Source organism: Haplochromis burtoni, unplaced genomic scaffold, assembly GCF_018398535.1.
Source record: "Haplochromis burtoni strain Fernald_Lab_line unplaced genomic scaffold, NCSU_Asbu1 Contig_66, whole genome shotgun sequence".
NCBI lineage: Eukaryota > Metazoa > Chordata > Actinopteri > Cichliformes > Cichlidae > Haplochromis > Haplochromis burtoni.
Window position 1 is genome coordinate 433,430 of NW_024582427.1, and position 22,192 is coordinate 455,621.

General features: G+C 38.9%; 1 protein-coding gene across 2 annotated transcripts in view; it reads right to left on the reverse strand.

Annotated features, from left to right (window-relative positions):
• Nucleotides 1-13,403: 13,403 nt before the first annotated feature.
• The window catches only part of fstl4 (follistatin-like 4), a 209,089-nt gene continuing 200,300 nt past the window's right edge, over nucleotides 13,404-22,192 (reverse strand). For both annotated transcript variants that reach the window (XM_005923089.3, XM_042221414.1), the window contains exons 15-16: nucleotides 17,858-17,967; nucleotides 13,404-17,662 (exon numbers count right to left, since the gene is read on the reverse strand). In XM_005923089.3, coding sequence (XP_005923151.1) covers nucleotides 16,963-17,662; nucleotides 17,858-17,967 — 810 coding nt within the window. In that variant the 3' untranslated portion in view covers nucleotides 13,404-16,962. The remainder of the gene's footprint in view (nucleotides 17,663-17,857; nucleotides 17,968-22,192) is intronic.

Genomic DNA, 22,192 nt, shown 5'->3' on the forward strand with positions numbered 1-22,192 from the left:
TTGTTGTAAATTGCTCTTGACAGCATCATTAGGTATATGCCTCAAAAGTAAACAGTGTTTTCATCCTATCTCCATATCTGCTCTAAGTACAGAAATATGCAGTTTAATCATCTGTGCCTTTGTGAAACACCATCAGGAGCGTGGCTTTGACAAACACCCCTGCTGCCTCTACTGCTAAAAGGCAAAGCCAAACGTGCTGCTTTCTTATGGTTTAACAGTTATTACTTACCCATGCCTCTGAAGACAAGCTAAAAGATAAACATAACACGCCGTTCTGCTGGTCCACAAAAACTCTTGTTATCATGTAGGGAAGAGGGATTGCAGTCTCAGTGGTCGCACAGGTTCATTGGTGCAAATTTGATTCTTATTCCCTTCACTCAGCTCGAGAGCGCAGCGTGAGAAGGTCGTCTCTTTCCCGCCTGCTGCTGCTGCTGAATGATTTCTAGTTGAACTGTAGTGTTGCGTGTCTTCACATGGAGACTATGCAATGGCACAAGGCAACATATCAATTACCCCCACCCAACTTGGGAGTATCACACACATGAGATCAGAGTTAGAAAGGCGACAGAAGAGGTGTCCAACTGAGGCAGAAAGAAAAAGAAAAATGGACCACAATTCCTGAGAATAAAGTGATCTTCACCTTATTATCTTTAAAGTTCAGTTGAAATGATGTCTTTATAGGAGATCAGTATCCCATTTCTAATAATTTGTTTATTTATATATATTTTATTTATATATTGAAAATTTTGCCATGACAGTAAATAGACAGTGTCCATAGGATGCTAGCACCTCGGTTATTCACTACATCAGTGAGAAGGAGACTGATGAGATTAAACCCTTTTGTTCTAGTACAAGGTATCAGTCACACAGCGTATAGGACAAAAACCAGGAAAAATGAGTGGTTTGTAAGTCAATGCACCGAACTGGTCTGGAACCAGTTCCAAGTAATTGAGGGAACCAACTGGTCGCCCAGAAGCTGAATGTGCAGCACCCTCCACTTCTGAGCTACTGCGTTCCATCGCAAGCTTCATAAAGATTAGTAAATAATTGCCATGTAATGCACAAACACAAATAGAGGAACTGGAGTTACTGGACATAAATAGAACTTTTATTAACCAGGGTATGAAGTGCTTCACAGAAAGAAAATTTTAAAATATTATTAATCGAAAGAACTAATTACACATTAAAAAATAGCACTCTGAGAGCGCAACTCCCTGTTAAGGGCAAGAGCTACTGCAGATGTTGACGTTTTATGTTGATGTCAGTATCGTTAATATGGAAATCTAGTGAAGTATATTCATCTTTTTGTGTAATTGAGAAGTCATATACTGTTGTATTTAAAGAGCTCAAATAAAGAAAGTGCTAATGTCTCATAATGACTGATTTATTGCTTGAAAGTTTAGAGTTTAAAGTTTAAGTTTGAATTTAAAGTTTAAAGTTTGCTGTGTGATTTTGCACAATTTATGGTGTCATTGTGATGTCTCAGGGCACTGTACAGAAAAAGCTGTCTTCTTAATTTGATATATTACTCCATATGGTTTCTTGAAATTTTTTTTAATGGTCATCTTTGACCTTGAGACTTAGACAACCTATGAACACATCATGTTTTACGGATTTTCACAAATTAAATCGGCCAGAGCTATTATTGGTATCTACCATCACACAAAAATTGAAAATGATATCTTGAAAACTGTGGATGCTAGACTGCTAACAAACAGATAAACGAACAGACAACAAATACAGATATTGGCATTCTGATTTCAATGGGAAGATTTAGGAGATCTTGGAATAACCAGCAGAGGCATATATATAAATAAACAACTATTTACTTAAGAGCGGACAATGTGTTCACATGTGTGTTTTCAGTGTCAAGCTAGCACTCCAGAAGAGGAGGCCTGAAGTTAGTGAGGTTTTTTTTAAGTGGCAGGTAATTTCATATTCAAACTTTCTGTCAGATTAACAAACATTAACAAACAAGAGCCAACTTCACTCGAAGAACCATGTAGTAACGCAGAACAGGAGAGGAAGAAGAGAGATTTTATTTAAAGGTAAGGACAGCTGAGTCACACTTGATAAACTGCAAATGTAATGTCATCGTTTTAATCACATATTGGATCTAAATATGATGTGTTTTAATATATTACGTATTTTCATTTTTTGAGACATCCTGCTAACCAAACTGAGTATACTAGCCTTATGTTATTCAAACTTTGCATGACAATTCTGGTTAGTTTTGTGCAGGATAAACAGGTTAGCTTGCATTAGAGCAGTTTGTGCGACTGGTGCACAGAGCTGTGGTGCTCAGGCTCAGATTTAGGTTTACATTAAGTGTAGCAGAGGAGTTGCATTTAAGATGCTGCTGCTTAGATTTATTCACTTCCAAGTTTAAACTAACTGTATACAGTCTAGTCTAAAGACAGTGTACTGTCAGTGTGAGGATGGAAATCAGCCATGATAGCTGTGAAACATTTGGTTCAATTACCTAGAACTGTCCTTCAAGGAGCTACTGTATACTTCCTTGCTTTGAGCACATTTCAGGGCTCCTACTTCTTCACTTTTACTTCAGTAAAGTACTGAAGAAACTTCTTTACTCAAGTATTTTTTTTAACACAGATATCTTTACTTGTACTTAAGCAAAGAAAATCTGTACTTTTGCTGATATTTACATATACAAGCCTAATAAACTAAACACACAAAGCACTAAGAACAATAGCTGGATTATTTTACATGATAAAGGCATCCAGAATTTAAACGTCATACCCATTTCTATCTGGTTACAGGGCTAAAACTTGACTCTTCTTATTCTTTGTTGTTGTCAGTGTTATGAAGTGATTTTATTCCTTTCCGATGAATAATTTAGGTTCTTGCACATAAGTTGCTGAGCATACCTTCTGACACTCTCTTCATTATAACCAACAACAAAATGAGCCCTAACACCTGTCATTATTACTTACACCTCTGCTGCAATGATAGTAATTTGCTTGCACTTCACTTTAGCCACTAACAGAAACTGCAAAAAAAAAATGTAGACGTGTGACATTTACATTTATAGCTGTTACTTTTTTTAACTTTCAACTCTAATGGCTGATACAAAGCTGAAATAATATACATGGATTCCTTTTATCTGCTGCGTAAGCACCAAAACATGTGACGAAAGTATCACAGTGGTGTCTCTCATTAGTGATCTGGCCACATGTTGCATCAGCAGCCCACAGAAACTCACTGCACTGTACTGATATGAAGTTATTTTTTCAGCTACAATAAAATATTTATTGAGCACAGAATCAAGGAGTGTGAATCCGAACTCCAGCTGCTGCCTTGACTGTAGGTAAAATCTGTCCTTCTCAGCTCTGGTCACAATTTGCCAGCCGCAACTAAAAAAACACCTTTGTCGTATAATATATGTAATTTAATGTTTTAGCGTATTGACTACAATCGGGTGGATTTCAAAAGCTGTCAGGGAACACTTGATCTCATGTATTTCTTTGATCAGACATTCCCTGATCTGCATAAAAAAGTGCCAATTCTTAGATTTTCAGTGTGGAAGTTATTGGTTGGCATTTAGCACTTGCTTTGGACCGTCTTCAGCAGAACAACAGTGCCTGTTGTTTGTTCAAACAGTTAATGTTTGCAGTTGCCTGACAAGTGAGCTGTTTTGTCTGTGGAGATAATGACTGTCCTCCCTTGTAAAAAAAAAAAAAGAGTTCTCGCTCTCTGTTGCTTGCTCAAACAATGAATTATATTTACTTCCTGAACCAAAACATGACCTGCGGTGACATTCTTTTACTGCTTGCATTTTTTAAATGAAAGTATAACATAAATAGACAAGAGGGACAGAGGCTCTGTTTACTTGCAGTCAGAGGTGGTAGGTGACACCAGTGAAGTACAATGAAGTACTCTGTACTTATTTATAACAACCTTTTTACTGCTAGTATCCAAGAGCACATTTCAAGGACTGTCAAAACCATGAGAAAGTTGAAGGAATAAAGTGAATGAAAAAAAGTCATGTTTTGGTATGTTACACAGAGACAGTCGTGAAAAAGAAAGTTTTCGCAGGACTTGGAGCTTGTAGAACTGCCTATGGCAGCAATAACTTGAAGTAATCATTTTCAATATGACTTTATCAGTCTTTCATATTGTTTTGGAGGAATTTCGGCACACTCTTCTTTATAACATTTCTTCAGTTTATTGAGGTTTGAGGGCATTCATTTGTGTATAGCTCTCTTAATTAATGTGTTACCACAGCATTTCGTTTGGGTTGAGTTCTGGGCTTTGACTGGCCCATTGCATTAGCCTTTTCAACCATTCTGTTGTAAATTTGCTGCCATGTTTGGGATAACTGTCCTATTGCATGACTCAGCTGTTGGACAGATGGCCTTGCATTTTCCTCTAGTGTACTTTGGTACACAGAGGAGTTCCTGGTTGTCTCAGTGACTACAAGGTAAATGGCCTATATTTGTATAGCGCTTTTCTAGTCCTTAAGGACCCCAAAGTGCTTTACACATCCAGTCATCCAACCATTCACACACACATCCACACACTGGTGATGGCAAGCTACATTGTAGCCACAGCCACCCTGAGGCGCACTGACAGAGGCGAGGCTGCCGGACACTGGCGCCACCGGGCCCTCTGATGCCACCAGTAGGCAACGGGGGTGAAGTGTCTAGGTTCCCATGTTCACCACGTTGCTTGACGCTTGTATCAGGTGTTTGTGCTGATATGCTGTGTAAGTTTTTGCCAGCTTTGATGTTGTGCGCTATGGTTAAACATCTCCACTTTGTCCTTGTCTGTCCAAAGGATATTGGTTTTCTTCTTGTTTATTTAGGTGCAGCTTTGCAAACCTAAGCTGTGCGGCCATGTTTGGAAACGTTGCGAAAAGGCTTTTTCTTTCAGTGTCTAAAGTGGTTAACGCTCCAGCAACAGTTGTGGTATAAAGAAGAACTTTATTATGTAACCACAGGTCAGAATCTATGTTGTGCTAACCGAGGCTGTTGTCCAGAATTCTGTTGACTTAACTCAAAAGTTTTCTTAGCTTCCATGCGGTAGAGTCTGAGACGTAGCTTTAAAAATTAATCTGAGCAGCATCTGATTTTGGTCAGAATTTGCTAGAACATCCATTCTTAGAAGCATTGTGGCATTGTGTTAATGCACACCTGGAAGCTCCAGATGTGCTAATTGCCAAAACATCTGCTTTTAGAGACAAGGTGTCTGTCCCCTGAATTCAAACATTAGATATTTGATCCAGCCACAAACATATACATTACTTTGTTTTCTGAAGAGGAAAAGTGCAATCAAAACTGTATTTTTTTGTTTCCACTATCCCATCCCTCCACTGGAGTTTTGAGATTGCCCCAAAGCCTTTTATTCCCTTACTGTGCCCTGGTACCATATCATACGCCTAAAAAAAGATGATTCATTAATACTTCATAGGCCCTTTGGAGAATGCTATGTTCAAACTTTCTCAAACTCAAAAAAGTTTTATTTGACAGTTAAATTACACTGTTTGGGAAAATGTTGCCCACGTTGTTGCAGGTGTTTATGAGAGAGCATCCTTCAATTTCATCATGTTTTCCTATGGTTAATGATTCATTCACATCACAGGCGAGTCTCTGCTTAAACTGGGTTTATGATCTCTTATAGATCTCTTATAGATCTTTTATAGATTATGTTCAGTGTGGGAATAACAACCAAGATGAAGAATCAAGTTCTTCTAGTATGAGCTGCAACAATTAGCTGATTGCACAATGAACCAGTTAAGATCTAATCAAGCAAACATTTAGCTTAATTGTTACTGTATTAAGGCAATATGAGCCTAACTATGTTTATTATTATACTTTTTTTTTAAATTAATTCAGTTTTATCCATAAATATTTACTTTATTTATTTATTTGGTCAAGATTTTTTGCCTTTTCTGAAAAGCTTCAATGGTAATAGACATGCTGGGAAATATACTACTCTTACTTCCTGAACTTGCACTGTCATTTGTGGAAAATACATGTGAAACTGCTGATTTCTTATTGGTATGACTGGGAGGGGCTGTGGCTCAGGAGGTAGAGTGGATTGGGAAGGTTCGTGGTTCAATCCCTGGCTCTCCTAGTCTGTATGCTAAAGTATTCTTAGGCAAGACACTGATCCCTAAGTTGCCTCTGATGCCCCTCAGATGTGTGTGTAAATATTTGGCATAAGATACTTAGGTACCGTATTTTTCAGAATATAAGGCGCACTTAAAATCCTTTAATTTTCTCTAAAAATCAACAGCGCGCCTCATAACCTGGTGCGCCTTATGTATTAATTCTGGTTGTGCTTACTGACCTCGAACCGATTTTATGTGGGACATGGCGCCAAAAATCTGTCAAAATGTTCTAGTAAAACTTAGGTAAGCTACGAAGCTGCTTGATGGATTGTCGGAGCATTACGGCTACCGTAGTCAGGAGCCTCGCGGAGTAAAGTTGATTGCTTTAAAAATAATTGCTCTAAATTGTGATTGTCTATTACTTTATCAAGGCTAAATCTGTTTTGGGTTTGTGGTACCCTAGTTAAGGATGATGCTGTGAGTTTGTCACGTTAGCTTAAATAAACCTCAGACTGTGGACTCTCTCGAAAGCTGTAATAATCACTAGATCTATTTATTCAAATTACACTTGTTGTTTGAGGAAGACAGAACTTTCATTGGCATCTTGTTGTATGGACCAAGTGGAGGAAGAGATGATGAGTACTGGATTCTTGTGGAGCATGGGGGCAGGATCATGGAGACATTACTGACAAACTTCACTGCACGTAAAATGAACATGAGTTGAATTACTATGTAATTAAAAATCTGATTGTTCTAACTCACATCTACCACATTCCATCATTCACTGGCAGACAAATATGTCTGATCCCATGCAGTGGGGTGATATTTGAGTGATATTTGACCCAGGCCTGTTTTCCTGTGGGATTGCTGTGGGGCGTTTGCAATCTTGTTAGTGTGAATGAAATTCATCCAGATGTGTCACGGTCCTGGGTCGGGTCGACCCAGTATTTTGAGTTTCTTATGTTTTGGTTTATTTTGCATTATGGATTAGTTATTCTTTGGTGATACTGTTTTGATTACAATTATATTCTGATTCTTTAGTTATCTGATGATGATGTTGATGATGATTATTTCTGGTTTAGGTTTTGTTATCTTGCCCTTATGTTTGGTTTAGGTTGCCTGTGCTTAGTCTTCTCTGCCCGTATGTCCCTCTGTTTGTCCATGACGTCATCATGCCTGTTTACGAGTCTGTCTCTGTCTGGCGTGTGCTTCCTGTTTTATTGTGAAGGTCTGTGTCGTATGTGAGTGTGCTCAGTTTACGTTTCCCCTGTCCCGTCAGCTCAGATTCCTCCCAGCTGTGTTGCCCTCCTGTCTCTCATCCCCTGATTACTGGTGTGTGTATTTAAGCCCTGTGTGTTCTCCTGCCTGTTGCCGGTTCGTCTGTGTAACTCCGTGTCAGTCTGTTACCTTGTGTTCCACGGTGTCCTGTTCCTCGTCTGCATCTCTCTGCTTCTCATCCCGTCGTCATATGCTCCCAGGTCTGTTATTTTTAGTCCTCCCAGTTTAGGTGTCTTTAGTTATTTGTTATGCCCCACTGTTTGTTTGCCACTACACCTCTGTAAATAAAACCACCGGTATCTCATCCACTGCCTGCATCTTGGGTCCTTCTTCCCACTCCACACGGCTCGCCTCGGCAGCCGTGACAAGATGAGTCTGCTGAGTCAATTTAAGGTTTGCTGGCCCTCATGAGCTCATGAAGGCACATTGACGATTATGACTTTGCCACATAGGAAGAGACATGTGGGGCCAGGTTTCACAATGAACTCACCCGAAACTCTGGCTGATTGGGACCCACACCCAGTTTCACACCTTGGCTCAGGTGATTAGAGGATCATCAGGGGGTCCTTTTGTCCCTCTGTGGGGGGTCACTCCCACTAGGTTTATATCTGGGACTCTCCACCATTTGACCTTAGAACTGAAGAAGCTTCTCGGATGAGAGGTGAAACGTCTTCAAGTAACTTAAAGAAGTCCAGACGCTTTTCTTTGCAAGCTCCTTTGACTTTGTTTGCAAATATTAACTATATACTTAAACTGTTTCCATATCAAGCCCCGGTTAATCCTGAGGAGGCATCCACAGTTTAAATGCTGATTTTAGTTTAGCCTTGTGCATGACACATAAACAGGAGTAAAATGATTTTATTACTTTTTCCCCAAGGCTCATGTGAAACAGTGTAACACTGTAACAGATGTAGACTGTGATGTGATCAGGATCTTTCCCATACTCTAGCAAGATGGACAGTTTCCCAGACTATTTCAGTCATCTTTTCCCTATTCCTTAGGGTGATTAGAAAGACTCTCAGGCAATGTTTATATTGCAAAAATCCCAAATGTCTGAAATATGAGCCCAGTTAATTTATATCAAATTAACCATATTCATTCAACTAGATTTTTATCATACATTGTTTCATTGTTTCAGCATACATGTAGGTGTCGTAGTCCCTCAGTTGTCCTTGGCTGTCAGCTCCAGGTTTTGTTTTTCTTTCTTTCTTTCTGTCTTTCTCCGTTCTTGTCTCTCTGTACTCATTTGTTTGTGTCTGTGTTTGAGGGCGGGACTCTTCACCGAATCCCGCCTCAGGCCGAACACCCCTGTGCTTTCTGATGACCTTGCCAAGAAGTCACTACTTAAGGTATTGGCTGAGGATCAGTCTTCGTTGAGCTACTCAGTTAGTTAAAACCCCGGCTCCTGCTTCTTTGTGTGTTTTTTCTCTGCTTCTGCATCTATGGATTTTTACCATCTGTTTCCTGAGCACAGAATCCTGGATTCCATGGATCGCATGTGTAGATTTCCTTCCTCCCTGGAGCACAATTTCCCTTGTTACCTTGTGATTGTTGTATATATGTATTACTTTACTGTATAATACTTGCTGTGAACTCTGATCTCTTGAGTCCTGTGCATGTGACAGTGGGGGCATATCTCCAGGGTTTGTTTGCTGCCAGAAAGTTTTGAACATAGTCAAGACAAAGATAAATCCTAGGCTGTGACCAGACACATCTTGACTGATGTACTTAAGGTCTTTAGATATTTAGGGACTTGCAACGTCATACATACATAGATCATACACCATACACTCAGGAACCTTTGGTTGATCAGGCCTTGACTTGTTCACCAACAGCTTTGGCACATGGACCATTTATCCTGATCTGCTGGCATGGTGGACTTGAATGCTTTCTTTTTTGCAGTACCTGTCATGTCGAGTACCATCAAGATGTTCCACACTGAAACCTCTGTACCCAAATATTTGTGAACTTACAGCATGCCTTCCAATCTCTCCTCTTACAGAACTCCACTGCATGTTTTTAAAATGTTTTCTTTCATTCGCCTCCTCTATGTGGTCCTCCCAGAGAGGACCATCAGCTCTAAGATGAGGACCTGCTTGGAGAAGACTGATGTAAGCACCACATCTGGACTCAAAGAAGTTTCCATTACATGCCAATGTTTTGGGAACTTGAACTGACCTGCAAATCCCAGTAGGGCTGCTTTATGTCTGCTCTTGGAAAAATTTTCATAGCTGTTGTCATCTCCTAACAGTTCATCCAGCACCACCATAAGGCCAAATTTTAAATTTGATCCTAAAATTGGGATAATGGTTGGGTTTAGTTATACAAGACAGATTAAGTTATGGTACCACAACTTACTTGAACTGAGTTTTAAGTTACTGCCAGAAGTAATGCTAGGTATATGTCAAATCTGTTATATTTCTGACACACCAGAGTGGCAAGTTTTGTGTGTAGTGCAGTGAAAAAGCATGACGCCTTTCAGAGTTTTTATTTTTTTTAGCATATTTGTCACACGTTATGTTTCAGATCACCAAACAAATTTTAATGTTAGAAAAAGTTAACCAGAGTAAAAAAGTTTCAGAAACCTTTGTCTCATCAGTCCAAATAATATTTTCCCTCAAGTCTTCATCAAGATGTTTTTTGCCAAATGCAAGAGGAGTCTTTGTGTTCTTTTGCAGTGTTTTTTGCCTTGTAACTCTTCCACTGAATGCCATTTTTGCTCAGTCTCTCTCCAATTGTTGAACCATGAACACTGACCTTAACCAAGACAAGTGAGGCCTGCAGTTCTTTAGATGTTGTTCTGGTTTCTTTTGTGACCTCCTGGATGAGTGGTTGATGCAATTTTGGTAGGCTGGCTCCTGGGAGCGTTCCTCACTGCTCTAGGTTTTCTCAATTTGTGGAAATTGGCTCTAACTGTGAGTTGTTTGCATCCCGAAGCCTTAGAAATTGCTTTTTTTTAACCCTTTCCAGAGTAATGTCAATGACTTTGTTTTTCATGTTTTTCTTTAGACTGTAGCCCGTTTCATTGCTTTTTGACATCTTTTTACCCTCCGTCACTTTTTCAGACAGGCTCTGCTGAAGTGATTTCTTGATTTAACAGGTCTGTCAGTAATCAGACCTGGGTGTGGCTGGTAAAATTGAACTCAGCCTTCCAAAAAATTTGGTTAATCCCACTTAGTTTGTGATTAGGGGGAATGACTTTTTTACATAGGGCCAAGTAAGTTTGGATACCTTTTTCGCATATTAGATGGAACCATCATGTGAAAACTGCATTTTTTATTTACTTGGGTTGTCATTGTCTAATATTAAAAATTTGTTTGATTTGAAACATTTAAGTGCAAAAAATGTGCAAAATATGCAGTGCACATCTATGACACCAGTTAATTTTTCTTATAAACTCAATCCTGCTTAAAAACAGATTATTTTAAGTAGAAGTATTTGTAACTTCTATAATTTTCACTTAGTTTATTTGAATTGCCTCAAAAAGCATTTAGGACAGACTGAGATATCTTTCCTCAGTGAGACTGTATCTCTTACCACCAACGGAGGTGGCTTGACCAGAACCTAACCAGATGTTGAAAGGTGTAAAATGCATCCATCTTTCCAAGACGTTTTTAGAACCTTTACTCAACCTAAAGGGCAACCCACAATTTTTCCTCTGTCAGTCATCCAGCTCACTGAACAGATTTTTCCATTTGATCAAATATAGATCAATCCACACTGAAGTGTCATTCCAGTTTACACACAGTTTACTTTTTTGCTCCAGTCTGCTATGTCATCTTTTCAGTCTTCTGCTTATTTCACAAATTTTATCATGACGTTGTGCATTTAGTAATAGTGTATGTGTTGACTCAACTGAGCTCCAAGTGTCCCTCTGGGCCTTGAAATTCATTGCAAACGTGTAAGCTCTGTCAGTCTATTTTCTTTGTTGTTAATACCGCTGTAAACATGGGTCCATGTGATGAGGCATCTGAAATGATACAGAACAAGTATTGAAACCTGCTATAGAGCAAAAGGTCTTGAAGTTTCAATGTACCTAAACCAATTTATACTTTTAACTTTTCATTTACTGGATAATGAAGTAGTGGCTTTTTGTTTGTATAACTGTTATTCCTGTAACAAAATTGATTAGCACTGTAACCTACTCTCCTGGTTTCTTTTCTTTCTTTTTTTTGCACACGTCAGATTCAGATCCAGGTGCATTAACCTCAACCTCTGGACTGCAGGAGGGTCATTTGTTTTGATATTCATGTCTTTTGCAAACAGATTGTAATCAGCTTGGAAGACAACAGAGACACACGTATGTTTGTCCAAAGACAAAGTCTTATCTGGACTTTTTTCAGATACAAGTCACTTGAAATGGCAACTGAGAGTTTATTGTTGCTGTTTCAGTGAAATCAAAAGCAGCTACTAATTAGATTTGTGTAGTCTTACACTTTTGCTGATATTTAAGTGCAGCTAAAATATTTTTAAAAATGCATTTTAGAAATCAGACAATATTGGAATCAGATTATAAATATCAAGAAAATTCCCTCATATCCTCATTATTTGCAGATGTGCTTGCGAGGTATAATCCTCTTGTGGTCTTAGTCGGATAAACGATGGTGTCTTCCTTTCTTTTCTGATTCATAGGAAATTGAAGCAGGTGTGAACAGGACGGTAATTGTCTGTGTGATCAGATTCACTTAACTCACTGTTGTTTGGCTCCAGGAAGTCTTTTATTCTGTCTTTCCCCCCTTTATGTCACTCTTGACACTGATGAAAAGCATATTGACAACGTCTCTCTGTAAAACCGTGTAGCAAGTAATGGCCATAGATTGTTGGAGCGGGTTGAGCACAGAAAAGACAATAGATTTCATGATCTTATGCAAGAGTGAAGGCCAGCTCGATGCCACCTCATCAACAGGCAGAGCCATAAAAAGGCTGTGAAATGGGCAGGGACGGGGTGAATGTCACAGGCAGTGCTAAAGTCTGTCTAACCTTGTTAGCTACAAAGTTTTCAAGGTAGACAGATAAACAATAGGTGTGTGTTTTGGTGGTCTTATTTGAAGACTGAATAACATGGCGTTTACCCATGAACCTGTACTGTACGTAAGATTGTAACACTACCTATGACCAGCTTTGAGATGATCAAAGGCCTCAATGATTATAACATTTGAAGTTCAACACATTGGACATGAAAACAAGGAAGAACAAGTGCATTGTTCATACTGTTCAGATTTGTTATCTCACTGTGTATTGTTTTGAGTGCATGAACACTTATATCATTAGCACTGCTAATGTGATACCTGCAAAATCCACAGATTACAATGGATTCACTGTCTTGTTTACGTTCAACCAGCTAACTAGAACCATAATATACGACATTCATATGTGTGAACTAATATATGTGATTGAATCAGCTGATTTGGATGTGTGAATTGGCATGAATATTTCCGTGACTACTACCAGCCTCAGCACGTGTTAAGCAGCACACTTAAAATCTTCAGCAATCATGGAAACAGAAGGTCAAAAAGAAAGAAAAAAGGGGATCTTGAACTTATGTCTCATAGTTCATGCAACCACTGCCGCCTTACACAGAATTTAAAGTGAAAACACTCAGTGATCACATTTGTTAAGCAATATGAAGTGACCACTGTTGAATGAGATGACAGCAACGTACTGAGCCTACTAGCAGCTGCTGGCAATGTGTGATTACAAATAATCTGATTTGATAACCACCGAATGACCAGAAAACACCCAAAATGGGTATCAAATGGGATTTCAGAATGCTTGAGTCTATTTGTAATGTAATTCATTTTTTATACTTGGCACTTGGACAGAATAATATAGAATATAGTTCTAATTACCAGCAAATTTGTGGCCATGTTCACATGCAAACCAGGTTAGATGCAAAAAAAAAAAACTAAAAAAAACCCCCAAATTGATATTGACAAAGATTTAAAAAGGGGGAATTGTGAAGCGCTATAAATAATCAAATTAGTGCAATAGACAAATTAATTAGTTAGCTTATCCCAGTTTCTAACAGTAATGAGGTGAAAACACACTTGAATGATTTTTACAATATATTTATTTCGATTTTTTTCTTACAAAACAATTCCCTCATAAACCAGAACACACAAAATGCATAAAGAAAACTGTACAGTCAGTTTTGTCATGTCTGAACGTGTTCTAAACATGAACAATGATATCTACAACAGTGGTTCCTATCAATGTCTATCACACCAAGCGGTTCAGCTCTTCAGCCCCTTACTTTAGGGTTAAAGGAGAGGTACAGAAATAGTCATGTGACACTGAAGGTAGATCCAAACAAACAACATAAGTGAGCCAGTTATGTAGTTATATCAGCAAGCGCAGGTGCAGTCTCTTTGTTCTTGCTCTCCTTGACTCTAGTAGCAATGTTTTACTGCTCAATCGACCTTAAGAGAAAAGCTGAAAGACGTGACAATGAGAAGACATAAAAGTGACTTTTATACAAGCAACTGTGAACTGTATGTGACTGTGAGAGATCACCAAGAGGTCCGTGATCATACTGGAGGCCTATTTTCATTACATGCATGTGTTAAGAGTTGTCAAATACTGTTTATTACTTGATTAGAGCCATTGGGAAGTGACTTTGGATGGGATAGTGACTTTAGGAAGCATCAGAGCCAGATTTATTCTTTTTTTTTGAGACAGAAAACTGGATTAAAAATTTAAGAAATTTCCATTAAAAGCATGATAGCATAAATGTATGTCAGATATATATTTATATATATATACGTATATTTTTCTCTCCTCAGTGCAACAGTGGTCTAGGAAACATCATTGAATCTTTGCCTTCAGAAAGTTAATTCAGTCATACTTTCATGCCGGAACGGTTTTCATGGCAGATTAGCAGCAAATACCGAAGTCACAAACAAGAAGGACGAATCTGCTTCGCTCCTGTGTTCTACCCTACACATTGCATCGCATTGGGGACTGGAGTAACAGGCACAACTACGTATTAGGAAAAATGATTATTATTTCATTTAGGTTGCAGATACACCACAAGACTCCATTTGGATTTACAGTAGTTTTTTCACACTCAAGCTGGTCTTTGACATCTTGGTAAATGACGTTTAATTATGTCTTTAATATTCACGGCCTGCCATTAAAAGGTCAGGAACTGTTGGATCTCAAAGGCTGTGAGCATTTGTGCTGTGATGACAACATGTACAAGATTTAAATTCACAAAAAATTAACAAAAATATTCCTCTTGCCACGTGATTAAGCATTGATCCTACTGTTTTGTAAAGTACTGGTTTTTGTTTGGTTTTTAAAACGTGATTTAATTACCAGCAACTCCACGCTGGGCTTCGTGCAAAGAATAATGCTTTTACCTACACAAATGTAAAATCTACGCTGTCACAAAGATCTTCAGAACACAGCTTCAAGTCCTGATTTTGTATTAGCAGCGTCTGAATTAATCAAATGTTAAGAACAGCATACTGTGAGAGAAATGCAGAGCAAATTAATTGAATAGTTGCCAAAAAAGGTCTCTAAAAAAGAAGAGGGTCATGTTAAACACCTGTTAAATATGTGAGACAAGCAGGCCAAATGTGGGAGAACGTTACAATTTCAGGTGTTTTTATAACTGATTATAAAAACTGGCACAAAGACCCTGAGGCAGCTGTTGACGTGAGACAAAACTGAACTTGTACCACTTGAAACTCACTGTATGAAAATATGCCAGAAATGTAATAGAACTGCTTGTCATGGTGACTCGATGAATGAACAACTGTTTCACACCAAGCTCATGTTTGATACTTATTTTAGTTACATTCAGTATCAAATGTAGAAGCATTGTGCGACTAGGTCAAATAAATGATTTTTATTTTTTTCTTCTGTGGCAAGTCAGACTGTCCTTACATAATTGGCAGATCTGAAAAACTTTTGATTTAATTTTTTTTTAAACTTTATGTTCTGTATATTCCACATAACATCACATAAGTGCTTTTCCTAAAGTAGCTTACTAAAAGTCTCACAAAGACAAAAAGGCAAAAAAAAAAAAGTAATTACCCCCAAACTGTAGCCAATTTTCATCTACTATGTAAAAACCATCAAAAGTGCTGTCCAAGCTCTGCATTCATATATAGACTGGCACTAATATGAAAAGCCAGGAATGATAAGAGACTTTATGGTTCCAGTAATTTTTGATGACATTATTACATCTGCAGAGAAGCCGCAGCGCTATATTGCTGCTAATGGATCATCATTATGATGATTAGTGCAAGTGGAAAATGTAGTTACACAGAAGATGATGCAGTTCAACCACAGATAGGAAATATCTGCTATTTTGACAGATGGAGATTTGCTGGTGTTTATTCACTTGCTGCTCTCAGACAGACACTCTAGCCTTTTTAGTTCAAAAGTAGGAATACAGTGTTTAAGTAATAAACACACTTAGTACTTTTTGCAATTTGACAATTAATATTCCTGAAAAAAAGGAAAACTGTTTAATACAGTACATATTGCTGTCAAAATGTATCCCTACTTTTGAAACAGGTTGCAAGACTTTGAAATATAGAATATATTTTTGTGTACATGCGTGACTTCTTTCCAGAAAGTTTTTTCTCTCACTAATTACCAAGTGAGAAGTGTCTAGTCTACCTGACTTGTTTGATCTTGATGCACGGCTCTCTTAGGAGATCTACAAATGCTCACAGCCTGTCAGATAGCAGCACTGATGCTACTTTGGCTTGGCCTCAGCATATGGGTCAGTGTAAACTGGAGTCATTACCCTGAGGGAATCTGCTAAGTGGTATAAGTGGCATTTTCAGGCTTCACAGCTCAGAGCTGTACTGCAGGTTCAGAATAAATGTGAAACAGCAGGGGACAGATTATAACATTGCAAGAGACCAAAAGATCTACTTTTCATTTCAGGCTAGGCTTCCACTGCAACATCCATTGTCGACGGCTAACGGACCAATTGAGCTCTTTGGACAGACAATGTAAATAAGGGTATTACACGTGTATAAAGCCAACCTCTGCCAGCATTAGGAGAATGAAAGCTTTCAGAGGGAGAATACAGTACAATACCATGACAAAGGCGAGTAAACAGATGGTGATGGTAGCTTTTAAAAGGACTCAGGACACGCACTCAGGACACTAAAGGCAGACGGGACAGACAGTTTGTGGTGATTATATGCGGCACTGGTGAAAACGACAAACATTGTTGAGATAAACAAAAACTGGAAAGCTTTTTAGTCTAAAAAAAGTGAGCATTGTGCATAGTTCATAGTTTGTTATAACCCCTCTTCAGGTATCTATTTGCTGTGATAACATGGAAGGAAGTGCAATAATGTACAATTCTGTATAGTTAAGTGCACATAGATCACTGTTGCACTGAACGGCATTGACACTTTCTCCCAATATAAATATCACAACAGATTTTCGGAATATTTTCTCAATTACTCTATTTTTACGTGTACTTTTGTTACAACAAACCCAGGCAGGTTTCTCTCTTGCTCAGTCCCAGGGTTGAGTCCACAACTTATGTTCACATAAATCTTAATAATAGGTAATTTGGCCTGATCTTTCCGTTTTCCCCCTAATTCTAAATCTTGTTCACTTTTGTTTTTCCTTGTCACTCATACCTCTCCAACCCAGACAACTGTGTTGCCTCTCTTGATGTCTGACACCTCGCAGTGCGGCGTTCTCTGTTTGCCATTAAGAACAAAGAGGGACTCAGCTGATGGTGTCACCAGATATTGTCCAAACAACCCACTGGAGACAACCACTCTGTTAGGGCCTCCCCAGGGCCAGGCTTGGGGGGCCAGGGGCTGCTTGAGGCTCCGGAGAACCTCGGTGTGGCCTGAGGACAGATCGGCAAAGAGCAGGTCCGTTCCTGAGCCCGAGGTGGCAACGGCCACATGCTGGTTGGACTCCGTGAAAGAAGGTTGAAAAACAAGATCAGAGACCGCCACAGGCTCGTCTATTTCCTGGTTCAGACTCAGCTCCCCTTGGAATGACACTGTCTGTACTATCAGCTTTGAGCTCTGTGGGTCAGGTGTCACAATGTAGCGCCCGTCTGGTGACACAAAAGCCTGGCCTGTGACATTGAGGTTTGGCCCAATCACGGCGTCTGTCACACTGTCGATCAGAAGCTGTTGTGGGGCGAGAAGGCTCTTGGTCTGGCACTGGATGAAGTAGAAGCCACTCAGGTGTGTGTAGGCCATGCTCACTGGGATGCAGCTGTTGTTCTTTAGGCTGATGGTCTTGACACGGTGAAGGGTCTCCAGATCAATCTTGTGAATCGCGGGCTCATTTTTGAGAAAGACAAAGGCAAACCTAAATTGGCAAAGTTCACAGAAGAGGTTAATAGCCTTTCTAGAATTTTTGTGCAGTGATTAATACACATCGAGGTTCTCATTATAATTCTCATTTGCTCTTTTCTCCTTTGCTTTAGTGGGACAGCTACGATGAGCGAGAGCAATAAGGTCACCTGTTTTAAGGTGAAAGGCTGCTAAATGGGTACGGATTTACCTCACGTGAGTGATGATGAGGTTAGTTGGAGGAATGAAGAAGTCGTTCACCCTCTGAAAAGTTGTACGTATGGCATGATGTACTTCACCCACACTGGCTTGAGGAATAACCTGTAGACAGTTCCAGAAAAATGTAAAATGAATACAGTATTTACTATCTAACACGAATGCAAATACATTATTTTTGTGGTTTAAACCCTTGAATGTTTTCAGTGTAATCCTTCAAAAGCCAAACTTCACACGGTCTTCAATCTGAATTTTCCTAATTAAGGACTATTTGAGATTTTTTTTAAATTTTATTCACTCATTGATATTAAACATTTCTAAGATTTTGGAAATATACACTATGCACCTTTTAGCTATACAATTCACAGTTTAAAACAAGACTTGCTAGAAAACTGTTTTCCATGCAACCACACAAATCTAATTAGAGTTTAGAATGGTGTGTTACATTTCACTGTCTTTGCTGCTGCTGTTGAGCATACAATGGGAAATAGGTTGGGTTGTAATTTCAGAGCAATATCCACATGGATTCCAGAAGCCATGGTTTCCCAAAAGAGCACTGCACTATAACAAGATATGCCTCACTAAACGTAATGGGAATTATGTAGGCTGACATGATCTTAAACCAGATTATTGTAACCAAGAGAAACAACATTCTAACGAGTTGTTTAGGATTCCGATATGTGATTATTGTACCATAACAACTGTTAAAGTAACCGTATACTTGCTTCACACCTATTCTTGCTAATCTTCTCTGGCAATAAAATTCAGAATCCACTTTAAAATCCTGTTATTAACATATAAAGCTCAGCATGGACAGGTCCCTGCTTACATAGCAGAGCATCTTAGTCCTTATCACTGCAGCCAGCCTCTCTGACCCTCTAACCAGGGTCTCCTCACTGTAGCACACTCTAATTTTAAAACCAAAGGTAATCATCACAATCACAGTCTTCCTCAGCCTATCAGGTTAGCTCAGTCTCTGATTTGTTTTGCATGACTAACTTATACAATCACATTGTATAAGTTAGCTTTCCCTTAATCGTTTCCCCTTTATTTTGGGCCATAGTGGGCAACTATTTGTATGTATGGAAGTGTGCACCTTAGAATGAATGTCTGACTGTAGGGTTGTATGTATGTTTCTGGTTACGTGTCCGTATGTCTGAACACAGATGCTTACTTTAGTTTGAAGCTTTTAGCCAAACTGTGAAGCTTTGTCAGAATGCACTGCTTCTATCTTCTGTAAGAGGAATTACTGTAAGGCTCATATGTCAGGTCTTAAGAATCAGAGCTTGTTCGGGTGACAGCCTCATATATTGTGAAACAGATAAACATCTACATTATAAGACTTGAGCTGGTGAAGCACGGCCCTATCTCTGTTCTCCGTAAAGCATCTTGATTAGTGATGGTTGTCTAAGAAGCACACACCACAATAAAAGCCCCATCTCTCATGTCATACAGCTGGCACTGAATCAGCATGCTTCTAAGGTGCTCGGAGAGCGCCTCCACTTTTGATACAGTCCTGATAAACCACCTTATCGATGAGACATGCTTCATCATGTATGCTGCCATGATCAGGTCAAATCTGCTTGTTTTCCTTCTCAGTTTGCAAACTCCTCTTTAGACACCTAGGAAAATGTTGCTGGAGAGCATACAGAATATTTTTTAAACTAGAAAGAGCTAAGTGTTAAATCGAAATGTCTACGCCTTCAACTCCGAAGCTAAACCTCTACCTGATGCCCGGTGGGGGGGAAGACTGCATTTCTTCGTCAGAGCTATAAAATCTAAGGAAATAAAAATAGCGGTTTAAGTTTCTTTTGCTACACTACAGAAATACCCCTCAGAAGTGCTCTCTTTTCCCCCACTCTGCTGAATATCTCATCCATTTTTAACAAAACAGATCAGCCTGTTTCTCATTGCTTGCGAGACATGAAACAAGTCCTCATTAACAAAAAGTCATTACAACAGTTGCAGAATACAATGATGGGAGTTAATGAGGTTCAGTGTACTATTACTCATGTATTATTAGGCAACTCTGGTGGTTTGTGGGCTGCAGGTGTTTACAACTTAATGCCAGTGGCTTTCCTTTTGTTATTCTTCATCCCTCGATTTCATATTCATGTACTCAAGACCAAGACTAAGGCCCAGTTGAGTTTTTCTCGGCCACTGCCTTGCTGGCTTATCTGACACCTAAGGGGGATTTTTGAAGCTACTAACCAAGTAGCTTCTTGGTTAGCTTCTGACTCTCTACAACATTCACTCTGCAGATGCCATGTGTAGTTATTTTCTTTTTCCAGCTACGTGATGTCTAAATTAGATGGCATTCTTCAAATACTCCATTATTTTTCCGCTAATTAAATAAATTTTATGAGGCATTTTAATATTACCCCATGCAACTGCATTCATTGTGCTTTGCTAATACACTCTTTTAGAGTTACTAGTTGTTCCTGGAGAGCAATAAAGCACACCCCGGGTCCAATGAAACTAAGAAGATCATGATTCATGCAAGAACAGCTAAAGTTAATGATTTGCATTTTTTAACTCTGTGTTTTATATCATACATTTGTAAGACACAAACAATTGTTTATGTCAACTTCTTTTAATATGAAACAGTTGCTTGAGATTCTCTTACAAACATGATACAAATTTAGCTAAAATGAGCATTGAGAAAATTAAAAAACATATACATTTTAATAAAAGAACCATCAAATTAAAGAGCAAAATATGTTTAGACTTGCCTTCCAGAAAGATATGTCAGAATGTTCTGAACTGATGCCCCTATGGGCGCGACAGTAATGAATCACTGCTGCAATAATTAAAATCCTCTTTTATTACTTTAATTGACAGTACTTCTAAAGAGATGACAGGAAGCAAGTATGGAGAGGGCAAAGAAGCTCAAGCCTCCAGTCAGACTCAAAATAGCTTCATTATGGTTAGTGGCAAGGGTGGCGGATCTATTTCAGAGGTAGTGGGTGTATGTAAAGTTTTGGGGAAAGTCATGGTCTGGGTCGACAGCAAGCAACCTATATGTGAGAGACCTTAAAATAGCAGCTTGGTTAAGGTTGGAAAATTAAAAACAACATGTTTAATGGAGTGACGAATCAAGCTTCTTCATCTTGCAATCCAATGGATGAGTCTGGCAATTGCCAGGGGAACTGACTGCATTGTGCAAAGTGTAAAGTTTGGTGGACGGGGGATTAAAATACCTTTTATTAAGAGCATAAAAAAACTCATTTGATTTGGCCAGCCCAGGCTAAAAAGTTGCTATTTTGCTGTGTGTGAAAAGACAAACAAAAAGCAACAAAACCAAAAATAACAAAACAAAATCTATTTGTGTTTTAAATATCTTCTTAGCACATTAACACAGAATGAACTGACAGTCTGGAAGGCTATGACTGTCTATGCCCGGGAGAGATTCCTCCATTTGTCTTCCCTAATGAATTGACAATCACGTTCTCTTCAGTGCTTCTGCAGAATTACTGAGCCATCCTCAAACTTGGCTTCTTAAAAATGCCGCACACACTGAGATGAATGCACACCTGCGTGCAGCCGCACATCTCGAGTGCTCAAATTAACATGCACGAGCAGAGACACGCACTCATACACATGTATGATCTGCCGAAGCGAAGCGGTGCCTCTGGTAGCGACAGGCTGCTGCTGAACAGGTCAATTACATTCAGTCCAAATGATAATGACATTATCAGACCATTTATTTGTGGTGTGATCCATGTGGCCTCCAATCCATTATGCAGTTTGTCTGCAATTGCATTTTTTTGATTGATTCCTACCCTGTTCACTAATTATTCATTACTTCTGAACCATGGCAGGAAGAGGGGGAAATGAACAAAATGAAAAATAACAAAAATGCATTTTCTGCACAGCTGTTATGCAAAGCTGCTCTTTGTATTTGTTTCAAAATTAAAATAGGGAGAACCATGTTTTCTTCTGTGATGAAAAACATTGTTTGATAGAATTTTCTGCTGTTTTTAAGATTACAACTCTGATAGAAGTTCAAAACCACTCCAGCATAATTGCTGTGAGTGCTCCCCTTAAAACGGAATAACTACACAAAAACACATCTCTAGCTTATGCACCTACACTCTGTGAAGAAGTGCAAGCCTGAATAAATTGGAAATCTATGCACACATATGGAGTCTGGCCATGTAGATTATAAATCAGTGGAAAACTGTTAAAACCCACGTACAGGCAGTTATCCTTTTCACTACTTTTTGATGCCAAAGCGTAGTGGCACCTTGTGATCCGAAAGAATCTAACATTAAAACTAAAAATAATGATGTAAAATGGACCCATTACAGTATCCTGGAGAAGTGTTATT